Source organism: Mya arenaria, chromosome 7 (genome assembly GCF_026914265.1).
Source record: "Mya arenaria isolate MELC-2E11 chromosome 7, ASM2691426v1".
NCBI classification, from domain to species: Eukaryota; Metazoa; Mollusca; class Bivalvia; order Myida; family Myidae; genus Mya; species Mya arenaria.
This window is the reverse complement of record NC_069128.1, coordinates 41,308,749-41,327,814: the sequence shown is the minus strand read 5'-3', so window position 1 is coordinate 41,327,814 and position 19,066 is coordinate 41,308,749. Positions and strand designations below refer to the sequence as shown.

At 31.1% G+C, this 19,066-nt stretch overlaps 1 protein-coding gene across 1 annotated transcript in view; it reads left to right on the top strand.

Moving 5' to 3' along the window:
* Positions 1-17,110, top strand: part of LOC128241480 (uncharacterized) — a 40,703-nt gene extending 23,593 nt beyond the window's left edge. The window contains exon 8 of the mRNA XM_052958439.1: positions 16,646-17,110. Coding sequence (XP_052814399.1) covers positions 16,646-16,843 — 198 coding nt within the window. The 3' untranslated portion in view covers positions 16,844-17,110. The remainder of the gene's footprint in view (positions 1-16,645) is intronic.
* Positions 17,111-19,066: the final 1,956 nt, after the last annotated feature.

Sequence of the window (19,066 nt, the reverse complement as noted above, 5' to 3'; positions counted from 1 at the left end):
ATAAGAAACGAAACATTTTAAAAATCTAGCGCCCCTGATTGGCTGACAATGTAGGGCAAAGACTAATAAAAAATCATGTAGAGACGCTATAAATTTGTATACACTCATCCTTCGTTTTAGATCAATGAATCGTTAGTAAATCTTGACATAACCTCTAAGTTCTAGCTATGATAATCATCGATATGTCTCTATATATGTTAACATTGCTTTCGTTTTATAACTTTGTATCAATAACATAATATTCAAAAGATCTCTACTAAAGCCAGGACAGATGAAACCAGCAAAGTCACTAAACACTTGCTCTTTTAGCACTTCGTATTTATGAAAATAAATATATTGCAAAAGTAAAACCATCAGGAGGCAAAATATCCTTTCTCTCTAAACCGCAAGTTAAATCCAACTTTCTAACGGAAAGAACTACTTCCGTAATGATGAAAAATATTTGTGGCCATCCATTTCTGTAGTAGGTCCGGGAGAAGATCCATTTTGTCCGCCAATCCTTCTGGTAAAGTGTCTTCCTTGTACGTTTGCAAAACTAGGAGTATACACAAAAATGTTTATGCAAAAACATCATTCATAACGTATTCACATAAATCAATGCGGTAAACAATTATGGCTTATGGCGTAGAATTATGACATTCGTATGAAGCAATAAAACGACAATTTTACATTTAAACTAGTACTGGTGATGTCACCGTATACTTTAAAAATTCATCTCAGGCGAATCCGCTATGAATCAGCAATGCCGCTTTTTATAACCTCATAACAATATTTACATATAAATATGATTTATCTATGGCGATTCCGCCATGAATCATCAATGCCGAATTGAATAACTTTATTACAATATTTACATATTAACTAAAACCGTAACTGGTAAAGCCATCGTATATTATGAGGAGACTACAGCCTACGAAACTTATGATAAGCAAACATTACGTGCTAAGCTTAACCATTAAGAATTTCAAAACTTTCGCGCGTGTTTAAAAATCCGCCTTCTTCCACTCATTCAAAACACTCTTTCTGCAACATTGACAATGTGTCAAAAAGTGAGGTTGAAGCTCGAACCGTCCCTTCTTAATCATTGAGAATTTACTTCATATCATCTAAGTATTTCATATTCATCTTTGGCGTTTCCGCCGTTAATCAGCGGTGCCACCCATATGATCTTCAGATTATCTTCCTTAATAATGCGATCATTATATAGTGCAGTAACACTAAGCGTATAATAATTATGTACAACAATATGTACTTTCAATAACACATATTTACAATATCATTAGAAATGATCAGATGCCATCACATTTTTTTCAGAACTAAACACACTCCACAATTCCCAGCATTTCCTAAGGAAAACATATTATAATGGCTTGTCATTCAAGACAGGCAACTCATTTGTCTAGCAATTATAAGCCAAATATTCAATTATATTAAATTAATATTCTTTAAAATACTGATTTTAATTCCATTTTTTTTTCTAAGGAAAACATATTATATAGATTGTCAGCCAAGATTGGCAACTCATCTGTCTAGCAATTACAATGGCAGCCATGCCAAATGTACTTTACACTTATAAAAAAGGATAGAAAAAAATATCTGTATTTGTAAGTGAATACAGAACAAATTACTGAAACTTACACAAAACATTCTTACTTATCTCTCGGTTTCTTAACAACTCAACGTAGAAAATAATTAAATTAGTATTATTTAAAATACGTATTTTAATGCCAACATTCTGAATTTTAAATATTCTAAATACAAAAATCCAGAATTATTCAGCATTGCTTCAGATCTTTCTCGTTCAATCAGTGAATATTAAATTCCATTTATAATACTTATCTTTATATGTTTACTATATGGCCACAGCTACGACTGACGCTAACAGGTAATATTATAACAGAAAACCACAATAGGCGAGAAACCATTTGAGCCCGGCACTTGAACAGGAAGTGACGTCAGCGAAGAACAGCTGCCATAAGCAGATACCCGTCATTGTTTTGCATCGTTCTCCTACGTGTTTTTCTCAAAACAAAATCAAAAAGACACCTATATATTATTTAATAGTATGTCAACAAAACACTCAATTTCTAAATAAAACTAAAAGCACTTCATGTAAAATTTGCGAAAATGAATTCCTCTAACATACATTAATTGATGCCTTTAAAACCAAAGAAACATGTTCTCACTTGTTACAAATTATGTATGAACTGAATTAACTCCTAATTTCTACATGTCCCATACTTCCACTGCATAATCTGAGTCATCATGATAATGCATGTATTCGTCATTTGAAATAAATACAGCACACATATTGTCAATACGATTTACGCTCTGTAATAGTATTTAAAGCATGCTTTGTCCGGTCTCCTCAGTAAACTCGGACTTCAGCCTACTGCCCGGTAAAACCTCAGATTTAACAACCTGGCGGTAATTCTAATATAAACAAGGAAAACTATTTTCTTCTTTTTAGTTTTACTCAAACGTAAAACATTATATAACTTGTTGGCAATATAATTTTTTTTTTCGTTTATTCATTTAATGCATTAAAACATGAAAATATAAATTATGCAGTACACAGAACGCAATCGTACGTATTTTAATGGCTAAACATAAAGAAAAGTGTTTTAAATCATAAGCTTGTATAGTCTTTATCTAATTGTGCTGACACATATACGTAATATATCGTATGGTATTTTTTAAATGATTTACAAAAGCTTTAAAGGTTGTGTGTCGGATAAAGCTCAATGGCGCCTGAGCGCTCCGAAAATAGATTTTTGTAAGAAAAGGTGAATTATGGTTAACAACAATCATTATGATCCTTAAACGAATTTCTATGTTAAGTGTATTGTTGTATGCAGAAAATTAGAATTGATAATGAATGGATTATATTAAAAGCATAAATGTAATAGATGTGTTACAATTAACCAATTCTTATTAAATTGTCATACATCAAAATATTTAGAAAAAAAATGTGGACGATTAAACTAAGAAGACACTAGAAGACACAAACACTAAGAATGGTCTATGTCACCAGCATACGATTTTGCATGGTACGCCATTTTCGTTGATGTCATCATACATGCCAATATTATATTGATATTCATTTTAAGCTTTTGGATGAAATATACATTGACAATTTGACATGCAATACGACTTTTTTTGCCACGGGAAAATTGGCATGCATATAAAGGTCACATATCATGTTGATATCCGCATAAGGATAATTGATAGCATTAATGCCTTTTTACACATAGAATAGAATAAACCAATTGTAATGCGACTCGAAATGCCACACTAGGTTTGCATGTTCTACGATGCACAAAGAGTGCAACTAAATAAATGACATGATTCCTATTCAACTGAACATTTGGATATAGGCGTAGAAAAAAATAAATATTTGTTCCATGCGTTAACTTTATGCATCCATGTTAAATTTAACCAGTAAATGATATGTTTCAGCCATAGTACTAATTAATTAAATGCATTCAGATAGTTGTTTGCTTCTCCACATTTATTCTTTAAAACAAATATTACTGATTGTGAAGATTGATATTGTCAGATTGTACTTGCAAATACATAGAAAAGTTCGTCATAATATTTCATAATGCATGAAAGTGTTCATCCCTAAAACTTAACAAGACAAGCATATCATATTTGATTTGGTAACATGATTGAAATGTAACTTTATAAATGTAACAACAGAAACAATCTACCTCATTATCAGTAAGTACATTTAGCAAATACATACATTACATACATAACAATTAAGGATTGAGGAGATAGCTTATAGCTAATATGTATACCTCTCTCCTAAAGCACACTTCGAACGAACTGTGTCTGCAGCACATTAAATTGTATGATAACTGCTTGCACCACAAGTTTTTAACGTTTTCTAGATTTAATTCCTACACAAATAAAAATTAAATTAAAATAAACACACTCATATACCATTATAACCTTTGACCTGCCCTATAGAGAGGTATGTTTTGAAAAGACGTATACGAAAAGCTTGTATGCCATATGGAAATTTAATGATGTTCAGAGGTCAAATCAATAACACTTATCACAGTATGTACATTAAAACCATTCCTACCATAAAATCCAGACATGTGAAAAAGTGATATGAATAAGAAAAGGAATAGCATTAGTACAATGCTACTAATTTAGTTTCTGATATGCACAGCTAAGTTTATAAAAAACAAATCGCGTATATATATGCATTCCTGGTTGTATTATATGTATACAATAATTGTATCGAGTGGAAAAAAACAACTATAAAAACTGCTTTTTAAATCAGTTGTAGCTGCTTCCGTTTAGTATATATTTCTTTTTAACACTTTAAGTTTGCAAAAATTTAATTTAATTTTAAAAACGATCGCAAACATTTAAATAAGATGTTTTAGAAATAAACTTACCGGGGATAAGGAAAATGACAATCCCATTTTCAAACGTTTTCTTGTAGCAGAATCTTTGAATATTTGTTTCTGAACAAAACATTGGACGAAAATTGTTTTTGTTCGAATATAAATTCGATGCGTTAGTACGTTTTTGCACTGTTTCCAAACTATTTGACTTATTTAACTTGTTAAACGAACTTCAGGGGAAATTAATAAAACAATCAACTAATACTTTTAAATAGCCTCCACACGTCATGTTAACAATGAAGCGTGGTCTTCACCCCATCTCGGAAACGACCCGTGTACAAACGATGAAGAATATTCTCAGAAAATGACTGTACTTTGATATTCACGTATCATATACCGACGTTCTATCATAAAACGAACTATACAACTGGTAGATCGGCTTTTAATCTAATGTTAAACCACTGATGAGTGGTTTCCTCGTTTAACCGTTCAAATATTTATTCAGTAAAAAGTGACCTCTGTTATGTTGTTAACGGGTCCATGATCTTTTTTATACGTGCATAAACATTTCTAAATAGTATTGTACATGCATTAAAAGTGGTTAAATGAATGTTAATGAAGGAATGACAGTCTACGTCATTAGCGATCGAAGGTTTGCGTTTGGGACGTCCCTCGGGTGTAGCAAACGGTTAATCGATAACGAGGTGTTTATAAATGTAAATATAATATAAATAAAACTACAAAAATGCGCATAACAGTATTACAAACAGATTTTGTTCAGTGTAAGTGTGTTTTATTATACACGTGAAAATATGCTTTTCTATGAAACTTGTGAAATAAAATACGATCTAACACTGAAATGACGAAAATTAGAAATGTTTGTTGTTAAAATGCCAGGTCTAAATGTGTCGTTTTATTTTAAAGCATATGTCGATTAGTTTAAAAATTACATTAGACACAACATTAGAATATATTGAATAGTAAATAAATTGACCTCACATGCTCGTACAAGATATCAATAAACAGCTTATACGACTCTACACCCAACAGAGTTATTGAAAAAGTGTCTTCTTCCGGTTTGTAAGCGCACCGCACACGAGCATTGCGAGTAAGCCCACTAGCCGATACATTTTAATTAGAAAGGCCATGATAATAATCTAATGTTTATCTTTCGGAATATATATTTTCTATTTATAAAACTGTATTTATTAATGAAATATGAAGAAAAACTCGTACTGTATATATGTATAGGTTAGAGTTTTTTAAGTTATTTCTTCGCGAATAAGTAACCTATGGAAGCGGATTACTTAATTAATTCTAATCGACTTAGTGTTAGCTTATCCCAAATTGCATCAGCTTTAAAATCAAGCAGTGCGCGTGTGACGTCATTTGAATCAGCGTTGGCACTGAAAATCCACCTTTGCATATACAAACAGTAGGAGTGGCTATATGCGCATGCGCAGTTAAAGCAATTTACTTTATCCTGAAAGTCGTCTTCAGGAATTAGTAGCGATTTTTCACATTTAACAAAAGAACATTTTAAAAATCAAGCCCCCTGATTGGCTGACAATGTAAGGCAAACACTTACATATAATCATATATAGACAATATGAATTTGGATACACTCATCCTTCATTTTAGATCAAAGAATCGTTAGTAAAACTTGACACAACCTGGAAGTTCTAGCTATGATAATAATCGAAATGTCTCTAGGTGTGTAAACATTGTTTTTATTTTATAACTTTGTATCAGTTACATAACATTCAAAACTTCTGTACTAAAGCCAGAGCAGAGAAAACCAGCAAAGTCACTAAACACTTGCCCTTTTAGCACTTCTAATCAACGGAAATAAATATATATTGTAAAAGTAAAAACTTTAGCAGGCACGATATCCTTTCTTCCTTAACTGCAATTTAGATCCAACTGAAAGAGCTATTTCAGTCTTGATGGCCACCCACTTCTGTAGTAGCTCCGGGAGAAGATCCACTTCTACCGCCAATCCATTGGTCTGTTGTCTGGTCACTGTGAGTCTGCAATAATAAACGTTTACACAAAAATGTCTCTACAAAGAACATATTTTATAACGTATTCACATAAATCCATTCGGTTAACACTCATGGCTAATGACTTAGAATTTGAACTAGTACTGGAGACGTAAGCGTAAACTTTAACAAATCACTGAATCTTACACACAACAGTTTTACTTATCTCACAGTTTATTAGCAACTCGGCTTATATGATATTATTAAATTAATAGTCTTTAAACTACTAATTTTAATTCCAACATTCTAAATTTTTAAATCTTCTAAACCAAATACTCCAGAATTATTTCCGCAAGGTGTGTTCACAAGATCACTGTTGTCAAAACAAACCAATCAATTAAATTCACAGCCAATGAATGTAAAAATCCCAATAAATGATCAGATGCATTCATACTGTTTTTCAGAACTAAACACAATCAACAATTCCCATTTTTGTCTAAGGATATCATTTTATAATAACGTGTCAACCAAAATTGGCAACTCGAGGGCTGAGCGCGAAACTGTTCCATCTCCAATTTTGTAAATTGTTCGGGAGAAGCTAAAAACATTTTATTTTACTTATTTAGGCTTTTCTTGTTAATCAACTTAGAAATAAGTTCAAAATGATGTCAGAAATAAATGTATGACTCAAACTTTAACAAATGCCTTTTAAAAATATATATTTATTACAATATGTTATTTAGACCAGTTTCGCAGTCAAAATTCACTAAAACTAAAATCTTGTTTTACTACGAAACTGTTTTATATGATATTTTATTTTTCAAAGTATGGTTAATATTGCATTTATACTTTTAAATGATGCTTTATAATTTTAAACACAAAATAGTTATTAACATTGGTTACTTTTAGAACAAAAGCTGCAAATATACTTTTTGACATAAAAATTACTGCGAAACTGTCCTATTTGCCGATTTCAAATTGCCCTTTATATATCCCGGTATATTAGTTACCAAATGTTTTTACCAGATAAAATGAATATAATATTAGCAACTGTGAACTGAAACCATTTTTAAAATTGAAAACTGAAGTAAATAGTTGAAACATAAGATAAATCTCATTAATTAAGCATGATTTGCAGGAAAAAACATTCATTTCAAGAAATATTTTTTCACAGTTAAATGAATGAATAATACAATATCATCGATATGTTTACAAGCAAGAAACAGGTTTAGACATGGAAAAAAGATTGTATGATATCATTAACTAAAGTCCTTCTTTTTATTGTGAAATTAGCATCTTTTCTGTTTTATTTTAAGATTTAGCCAACTATCTGTACAGTTCTACAAAACAGAACAAACCAAAAGTGTGACAACATAAGTTGAAAAAGTGTGACAACTTCAGTTAAAAAGACTACAAATATTATCGTGCACGTTATATCCGCAGTAATGACCAAATCACTGCAATGTCACATCAGTCAGAGTCGTGAATCGTGTGAAATTGTGTATGGATATCCTGGACTCGATATTTATTCACATAGTCTTCAGCCGATCATGAACAATCATTATAGTCTGTGGTGGCCAGTAATAATTACCCTGTGTATTATCCGAATGCTACAGTGAAATATATCTACTAAATAATTTTAAAAATATTTATTGAAGTAAAAGAACACTTATTTCTCAGTCTATGACAATGCTATATTTTTACTAGCTAGTGCGCATGTAAAACAGCTAGATAAGAAACTGTATTTCACTTATGTATTAACTATATAAAAGTTGGCGATTATTTCCATCAATATGTCTGTCGATTCATTTAATGGAGACATGAGCATAAACACTAAGTTATATTAAGCATGTGGTCACATATCTATGTGCATTTGAGATGAACCTGCCTGGCAGAAACAGGATCTTGACCTTCAACTTCAACATATTTTATCATTTTTATAATTTATTATGAAATATGTGATCATTGTTGTGACTCATATAGCTTGGCTAAAGTCTGATTGAAAATTAGAAGATATCAAGTTGGTTTGTTTTAGTGATTTAAATGCAAATATGGCATTACTATTTTCGTAAACTGAGGCTCCTCTGGTTTTACGAGCATAATTCTGAAAGTCTATTGACATTATTATTAAGTATTTGATAGTGAAAACAGTCTGTTTCTGATATATAAGCCGATTTCAAAATTGAAATGTTGAAATTATATATTATATGAAACTAATTAAATTTATTAGTTCTAATTAATTTCAATAACAACGGTAAAGGGTGCTGTAACTGCTTGTACCATATTGTTATTTTTTGCTTTCAATAAGTACCGGTCGTCAATTGGAGCACCTTGACCATTTTCTTTCGAACCAACATCTGATGTACAAGTATTTTAAAATTTTACCTATACTGCAAGTAGATTGCGTAGTTATTTTTATTTACCCTTGATATAAATCATAATGATTTATAAAATAATACACTTCAGCACTCTATCAACTTATTAACGACAACAAATACGGTTTCAAAAACTAGAATTAGTGTTTTGATGGATACGTTGTGTTCACGTGTGTGTTGTGTGATTTTGGTGAAGGGCGGGCATCCAGTCGGCAACCTCAAAGCTGTTCTAACTTAATTGTCGAAGTTAACTTTTATTTTCAATATCGGAGCAAAATTTAACAAAATGCACTAGTTCAATCTTAAAATAGCCTGAAATAATGCCAAATCCTTCATATCATAATAAACATTGTTGTTTTTATCTGCATGCAACTTATTGCACGGTAGGAACTTTGCCTACTGGAAACTGTTCTGATTCGAGGATTAATGATTGGACAAAAACAAAGAAACCCGTTTCAGATGTTTTCCAATATTTACTTATACCAAGTGCCTTTTTTGTCGGTCATTTGTATAATATGTCGCCTGATTGCAATGCCATGCATTTTGAATAGGAAATGAAATCAATATAAGTCCCATAAGCTTCCCCATTTGAGGATATCTTATGTATAAAACATTTTTGAAAATTTTGAATTACATTATATCATTTAGGTTGGAAATATATTATGGTGTATGGACATTAAGTATGAAGAAAAAAGATTAAGCAGTCAGATTCATACTCCGGTTCTTTATTTCGAAATACAGCACAAGCCACTATATCTTTTGACCACATTGTTGCAGAGTTAAAGCCTTTTTTACATTGAATTTCTCTATATAGTTTTTCCCAGGAATTATAACTTATAATAGTTAAATGAAAACTGCAGCATAGGTCTTAAATGAATTTATATTAGAAGTCATTTGACAAATGGCAAATTTTTATTCAGGCTGACAATATTTCAGATGCTGTCGCATGACTGACTCTTTTCCTAAACATTCTTGATGTTTTGGTTTGTGAAAAAAGAGTTCATTGTTTTTTGATGTACCCTGTCAATCAAAGTCAGAAATACAGACACTTCGTTTATGTTTGTAGTCACATTTTCTAGTCGCAGTTCATTTTTAATTGGGTATGGTTATACAATGCTGATGATTATGATGATGGTGATATCTCTGTGATGGTGATAACGATTATGATGATGCTTCTGAAGCTACTTGTTCTGCAGCTGCTGCTGCTTCTGCTGCTGCTGCTGCTGACGATGATGATACTGATAATAACAATTAGTATTGTTCTATAATTACCTTGTCATGACTACCATTTTTAGTCGCTGTATACTAGTACTAGCACCCAGCATACAGTTACTAGAATTACACAGCATTTTATTCTTTATATAACTTTCATTGGATTTCTGACACTTCCTTTTTATTCATATAGATGTCTTAATAGATATGACGAAAATTAGTAAATGCTCAATGATAGGATTGCCATTATAACCTTGAGATCCATTGGCCTAATGTAGTCACTCCTTTTGTACTTCATATTTTTCTGTAAACAGACATTCTTAAAGCTGCACTCTCATAAATTAAACATTTTGACAACTGTTTTTTTTTTGTCTACGAACAAGTCAATTTATGCAAACGTGCAAGAAAACCAGTGATATACGGTAACTTGGGTAAGACTGCTGACAAAACATCAAATCGCAGATTTCCATATATAAGTTAAATTATTTTTAAAGCATTTTTCTTTAACCGTTAGTAAAGGTTTTAGCCATAAATTAATTTTCGAACGGAAGTATGAAATTCTGCTATGTGATCTTTTGTCAGCAGGCTTATATCACTGGTTTTCAGATATTTACGCAGAAATAGACTTATTCCAAGACAACATATTAAAAAGTTGTAAAAACGGTATATCTGTGAGAGTGCAGCTTTAAAGGGTTTTACTAATGTTTTTGGATTAACATTTTTCTCAGTGTAATGCATCTGAAAACACTAATTTTATAATTATTTCACTCTTCGATAACGAAATTATACCAAAAATAAAATACATGTATAAACAAATTTGATATTAGGTTCAAGTGTGTTTGGAATTAATGCCGGTAGTAAAGAAAGGAATAGACACACGACGCCTGAACATCTATGCCATATTAATAGGATGATACCAATAATATTTAATAAAGGATACTTTTAATAATATTTTTGATAATACATTTATAACAACACGTAAAAATGTAAATCAAATTATCACGCTACAACAAATTAATGATCGTGTTAGTAGCAATAATTAAAATTAATGGTCTTCAAAGATGATATTTGAGCAAATATAAACATTTGCTAAAGGGTTCCAGCTGTCAGTATCTTAGTTTAATAGCACACCTAATGATTTACCACACTTTAATATTTCATAAAGAAGTGTATTTTATAAAACCCTTTGAATATGACTCTACTGAAAATAGTTCAATAAATTTAGCATATCATACTGCAATGTAATCTCCCCTTTTTCACCATTTCCAGTGCTTAAAATCATTTTAAGATAATATGTATTTAAACATTGATCCTTTTAAGGGAAAAAGCCGTGACCTTTAGGAATAAAGCCTTTAAGAAAACAACATTTTTAGCTTTAGCAGAATTTGTCAAGATAAAAAAGAAAGTGAATTTATTAAAGTTGCACTCTCGCAGATATACCATTTTTACAACAGTTTACTGCAAACCAATGATTAGGATTGCTGACAAAACATAGGACCATAGACTTTCATATTTCCATTCTAAAATTAATGTTTTATGGCTTAAATTGTTACTAACGGTTTTAAGAAAAATGCATACACATGATTGTTTTAACTTTAATATATAAGAGTGTGTTCTAATTTTTTGTCTGCAGTCTTATAAAACTAGTTTCCATGTATGTTTTGCAAACATTTGCTTGTTGAAGACAAACAATAAAAAATTGTCAAAACGTTCATCCGAGAGAGTGCAGCTTTAAGGTCCATCAAACTGATTGCTTTTCCCGCCAAACAGGAAGCAAAACTACAGTTATTGATACAAATTTGAACAAATCATGTGCTTTCCAAAGGTATAATGATTTAATTAGAAAATTTTGGGAGTATGTGATACATACCATGTTTGACTTTTGATATAAGAAACAGGTTCGTGACATCTTAAGTAATTATTGTCTAGAACACATTTATTTTCATATTTTGTTAAAAGGTATCAATCTGAAACTTAGGGTATATTTTTCTAAGCTTTTTTATCTTATATTCCGCTCTTCCAAATGCGGAACAAATAAAATTAATTTCATATATTTTTTCTTGATTAAAAATCGGTAAATTCCCAATACATATTTTTGAATTTAGATAAACTGGTCCAATGTGTTAAACAACTTACTCTTTTTCTATGACAAAACATTGAACAATTTGATGCATTCACAGTTCTTACTAATCAACCTCTGATTTATTAATTTAGTGAAACTCATGTTCCTAATTTCTAATCTCTACAATGTGAACATTCCCAATTTTGCAGGTATGGCCTTATTATTAAATGAGACGGCATAAAACCTAATTCCCCTTGAACAAGAATAAGAATTTTGTTGTTTATAGTTTTCACAGGGTCACAACTATTTGAATTCCAGTTGCAGTTAGAAAACTTAGTTTTTTTTTGTTGCATTAATTGAAAATATTAAGTTTGAATCTTCAAATATTTTCATGAATACATTTGTGGACATTTAAGTCACCTTTGTAATTGTAATTGACTTTTTCTACTTGTATTTCTCAATGGGGGAAAACAGGAGTGAAATGATAAAACTTGTTTGTATAACCAGGTTACAAAGTTAATAATTAATTATCTAGAATGAATTAAATTGTTGTTGAATGATTAAACTATATATGTGTGGTCTGATGGACATTTTTAATGTGGCAGTATAAGTATGTAACGTGCGACGTCAAACAAACGCCAACAGCTCCCTTCTGAGAAAAACATGCTCGACCCTGAAGGGGTCCGCTGGTCTTTATATACAGTAAATTCTCAATCCACACAAACCCAGGCTTTTGCTAATCTGCATACTACCAACCAAGTTAACATACGTAATATGAACGTACTTCCGTCACTACGGAATGTTATACTATGAACGCACATCTGCCGCCTACAGCGGACCGTTACAAGTAAAATAGTTAGTCATCCAATACTTAAATGATAAATACAGGTTTAATAATATAGTTATTATAAGTATAATTTTTAGTATTTTATTTTTTATTACAAACTATATAATAACCAAAACTTTTATTTACATTAACATAAAAAATCAATTCAAATCACGTCATGCAGATATGACAATGATGACATTGTATATTTTTAATTTTTTGAATATTTTCTAATTTCAATTGATTTAATGATCATATAGTTATTACAAATTTATATTCTAATGATATTAATTTATCATTGATAAAAAATGTTCCTAATATTGAGAAATTTGCTGCACTTAGAACAGTTTCGCAGTAAAAGTTCTTATATAAGAAAAACAATACTGCGAAACTGTACAATTTGAAAACAGAAGAACTATTTTGATAAAAAAATACATTAAAGCCATATAAGTTTAGATCCATGCTTTTCGTTCATATAAATCAATGAAATGAATGACAAAAAAAACACACTTTAATTCAAATAGAACATTTTCCATTTGAAGAAATTATTTTAAATTTGACTTGGAAACTGTCCTATTTGCTTGCATTCACATGGAACAGTTGCATGGGGGGAAAATGCTTTGCCAGATGGCACTTAAGGACAAATGTTGAATAAAATAATAATTTGTACATATATGAACCTAATATTTTTCTAGGATATGAATCATAATATTATATATATATATATATATAAAATATATATATATATATTTGCCCAAAAATGATTTTCTGAAAATATGTCAAATGGAACAGTTTCGCGATCAGCCTTCGAACTCATCTGTCTAGCAATTATATAATGGCAGCCAAGCCAGATGTACTTAGTCAATTACAAAAACAAGTAAAGAAACAATGTTTGTATTTATTAGCGACCACAGAACAAATCACTGAAACTTACATAAACATTCTTACTTATTTCTCAGTTTGTTAACAACTCAACTTATAATAAACTTAAATAAGTATTTTGAAATTTGTTTTTATTTTAAAGCTGCACAACTTGAACGTTTTGATACTTTTTTTTATTTTGTTTGTCTTGGAACGAGCTAAGTTTTGCGAAAATCGATGGAAACCAGTTATATAAGACTGCTGACAAAAAAATGGATCGCAGATTTGTATATTTAAGTTCAAAAATTGATGTTTTATGCATTTTTCTTAAACCGTTAGTAACCGTTAGTAACGGTTAAGGTCATTAAACATTAATTTTAGAACGTAAATATGATAATCTACGGTCTCATTTTTTTGTCAGTAATCTTATATTATTAGTTTGCAGATATTTATGCAAAAAGTTACCTTTCCAAGACAAAAAATAAAAAAAAGTTGTAAAAATGGTATATCTGTGAGAGTGCAGCTTTAATGCAAACATTCTGAATTAAACCAAAAAATCCAGAATTATTCGGCATTGCTTCAAATCTTTCTCGTTCAATTCAGTGAAGATTAAATTCCATTTATAATACTTATCTTTATGTGTTGACTATATGGCCAATACTACGGCTGACGCTGACAGGTAATATTATACCAGAAAACCACAATAGGCGGGGAACACCATCAGAGCGCGACACTTGAACAGGAAGTGACGGCAACGAAAAACAGCTGCCATGAGGTGAAACAGCTCATCTGTTCACAGCCACGTGGAACCGCGGGATCCGTGTAGCCCCGACCTCATTATGTTGCATTGTTCTCCTACGTGTTTCTCCCCGCAAAAAATAAAAAAGTCACCTAAATATTCTTTAATAGTATATTTACTAAACACTCACTTTCTATGTAAAATTAGAAGCACTTGATATTAAAATGGCGAAAAAAATCCTCTAACACATATTTATTGATGCCTTCAAAAACAGATGTAACAAATTTTCCCTGGTTACAAATTCTGTATAAACTGAATTAACTCATAATTTCTACATGTCCCATATTTCCACTGCATAATCTGAATCTTAATGTTGTACATGTACGCGTCGTTTCAAATACATACAACAAACATATTTTTAATACGACTTACCCTCTGTAAGATGATTAAAATCATGCCTTGTCCGGTCACTGCAATATACACGGACTTCTGCCTTCTGCCTGGTACGACCTCAAATTTAACAATCAATTTTATCGTTTTGAACGTATCGGTACCCCAAAGCTGATTGCCTTTATATCCATATGCGCACGAAATACTCGTGCGTATGAAACACTCGTGCTTATAAAGCGCCACCTGGAGGTTATTCCCTTATAACAAGAGAAACTAATTGTCTTCTAATTCATTTTACTCAAACGTAGACAATTATATAACGTGTTTGCAATATCGTTATTAAATGTTTGTTTCTTTCCATTTAAAACATTAAGTGCATTCAAACATGAATATAAACATTATACAATACACTGAACGCAAAATAACGTTTTTCAATGGCTAAACATACAGAAAAAGTGTTTTAAATCATAAGCTAAAACAGGTATATCTTTTATCTTAATGTGATGACACGCAAACATCATACATCGTATTTTTTTTTGAAATGGCTAATGTTAAAGCGCTTTATGTCGAGTATGGAGTCGGAGCCTTCCGAAAATATTTGATGATGGGGAATTATAAATACAAACAATCATTATGATCCTCAAACGAATTTCTATCTATGTAAGTGTATTGCTGTGTTATACAGAAAATTTCATTAGCATAATATTAAATGGATTTTATGTTAATATTGAAAGCATAAAGGGAATAGATGTGGTACAATTAACTAATTTTATTGAATAATCATAAATCAAGTTATTTAGGAAAGTGTGGAAGATTACACTAAGAAGACAATAGAAGACACAACACACTAAGCATAATCTATGTCACAAGTATACGATTTTGCCTCGTACGTCATATTTGTTGATGTCATCGGGAATGCCAGTATTTTATTGCTATGCATTTAAAGCTTTTAGGGGAAATATACATTGATAAAATCGACCTGCAATACAACTGTTTTGCCTCGGGAAAATAACGATGCACAAACTGACTGAATCAAATTGTTCTTTTCTAGTAGAACATTTGGATATATTGTAGAAAAAAGGAATCTTTGTCCCAAGCGTGATAATGCGCAATCGAGTTTATTTTTTAAATACACATGATCATGTATTACAGTCCAATCTATTGTTGTATAGATGTAACTCGAGATATGTTCTATTTTGCTTAAAAATAAATTAAACACCAGCATACTTATTACATCACCGAAATTGTATTTTCTAACTTTAGTAAGAATATATTATTAAGTCGGGAATAAATCATTTCATTTCTCCGTAGAACCAAATAATAAGCTACGATCACAGAATGGGTATTTCACTCTACGCATCTATCATATACACGAATTAGCTTTGTAATTCATAATGGCAATTTTCTTTGTTTTCGGTAATTGAAATAAATTAGTGTAACCTATATGCAGTAACGTTATATGATTGTTTTGCGTTTACTTTTCTTAAAACTCTTTAACCTGTAGATATCGTAATTTATTCCACATACGCAAACTATATTTTAATGTATCTAACAATGCCCGTACTTTTGCTTTTAATGTCATTATTTATATTTTTCCTTTTATCCTCCCGTATTATTTGTACACTTTAGGGATTATTACATGCCGAAAAGCATACTTTTAGAACAGAAATATCATGGATGCTTATATTAAAATCAGAATTGTTCCGTTGTTTCTGGCAATATATTTTCCTGTCGAATTAAGTTTCAAGTTCAATGCATCCTATGGCAAATGTGTTCTTAGAAGTTAAATCCATTCCATCACGTCTAACACAACGTTTGTCTTCCCTTCTCACAGGCGCACCATCCGTCCCCGGGAAGCTCGTATAAAGGCGACACGTTCAGAGGATACTTGAGTACCGGCACTGAGGGCGAGCTGCTATGTAGGATGTTAAAGGCGGCGTTCAGGAGAGGGCTGATGTTCAACTTGGGAAAGGAAGGAAAGGTTGTCCTGGATGGCATTTCATTGTATGAAGGATCAGTGTATGACCTGTAAGAAAAATAAATTTTATAATATGTAAAATAAGAGTCAATTAAGAGCGTTCAGGAAGGCATAGGTGTTAACTGTTTTAATGCAGGAGAACTATGTTCTGAGTGCCATCTCGTTAAAAGAGCCAATGTAGGACTAAAGGGACCCATGTAGGACTAAAGGGGCCCATGTATGAACGTTTTGGGCTAGTATTACTTTTTTTTAAAAAGTACAATTATATACATCACATGTACAAAGCATGTTGTAAGTGGTAGTAAGGTTAAGCCATTTTAATAGCATATAACGTTTCAATAGGTCAGTGGTGGAGTTCAAAATAGGTAAAGTTAGTTATGTTTACATGACGTATAACTAAAGCAGCGTATGAATGCTATTTTCATGTTTTTCAATAAACTAAGGAGTTTTATTAGTGTAATAACCACAGTTAAAATATAAATTTGATATTGAACTTCAAACTAAGGGGTGAAATTATCAACTTCAGAACTTTTTTAAAGCAATTGCATTCACTTCCCTTTCACCTGAATAAATTCGGCACTTTAGAATCTGTAAATGATGACAAATAATAATTGATCGTAAAGACAGTTGCTTATGTTTCACTGAAGATGTTTTTAGAAATAAACACAACTGATCGCTCATTAGGGAAGTGTCAATTCTCAATTTTCGAACGTATTTGTTTCAAAACATTTCCTTCCGTACACAACATTACTTCAATGGTATAGCATGTATACACTCAATATATTATCAATGGTGCAGAATGTAAAATAAGGATTCCGAAACATGCAATATAGTTCTTTGGTAGAATACAGCGTTTAGAAGTCTTGATAACATATTGCTCATTACGGGAATAAAATTGGTTCATACCAAAAAAATATTAGCTACGGCTCTTATTAAAATGACGGACTGAATAATTTCTTATGTAATATTCAGTATTAGGCATAGATATATAATTATGAATACAATATTCATACAATATAATTATTTTTATCGAAAAACATATCGCAAATGATCTTGTAATTGAATGCAATGTTTTTTTTTTCAACATGTTTTGTTTATAATGTAATCTATAGTATACAAAATCAATGTACGAGGCTCACGGAGCACGACGTCACCGTCCATGAGGTTTAAAAAGAATGTAGACTTCGTTTAAAATGAAGACCATATTCGTAACGTAACATTCAGTGTGTAACGTCAGTTAAAGAATCATTTCCTGATTTTCCTGCATTAACAATCTGGACGTGTTTTCCACCCATTTCATAGTAATGACGCGAAACGAATCAGTGAGAGAAGCAAACCCATTTCATCAAATGATTTTATTTTTGTAATTAATTTATTGTTTCAGTCAGTCAACTCCTATAATTAAAAGGCACACGGAAAGCTCGGAAATGATGACGTCATACAACTGACGCCATAGATTCTTAAGTGTGTTTGCAGTCAAATCCTAAATATAAAGATATGAGCTTTAAATGAAATTCTTATATAATCATACAAAATTGTTTCTTTAGTAGCAGTTGGTAATATACAATGCGTTATAATAGAATATTGCGTAAATGACGAATTTTGCATGCGCCGTGGGAGATCTTAAATCCCAGTTTAATTGCAAAAACCGTTGGTCAAATTTTACAACTCTGATTCCAATTAACCCTGTCAGAAATAATTTAATTATTTAAAATTTAAAAACAAACTCACAGGGTTACTTTCTACAATCAAGTGCAGAATCTGATAATATTACATATTTGCGAACATTTAAAAATTTGTTTTTTAAAGAAAGAAGACCTGTTGATAAAAAATATCACTTTCAATTCTACACTCATTATATGAAACTTTAAATATGTGTTTTGTTTCATGCGAAATATTAAGATTGAGTTAAATGCATATTTTATCGTTAGTCTTAATATCAAAACCGTAGATATTATGAGCACAAAAATCTGTACACTTACTCACATAAAGATTCTTAACTTGGGTTAGAAGTCCATTCATCACATAGCGTTTAAGTTATGCCCTCTGATATAGTGAACACAAACGGGCGGGCGTTGAGCATCCCATCATGGTACTCTTGTTAAATGTTTATATTGCTTGGATACCGTCCGTATGTCTACGACTTATATCATGTGTGTTTAATGATCAGCTGGATATGTTTTTAAAATAGCAGAAATTATGGCATTGCATCTTTTTAAAATATTTGAATTATGGGCTGTCTTCACGCAAGATATTCAAGGAGTGAAATATCATAAT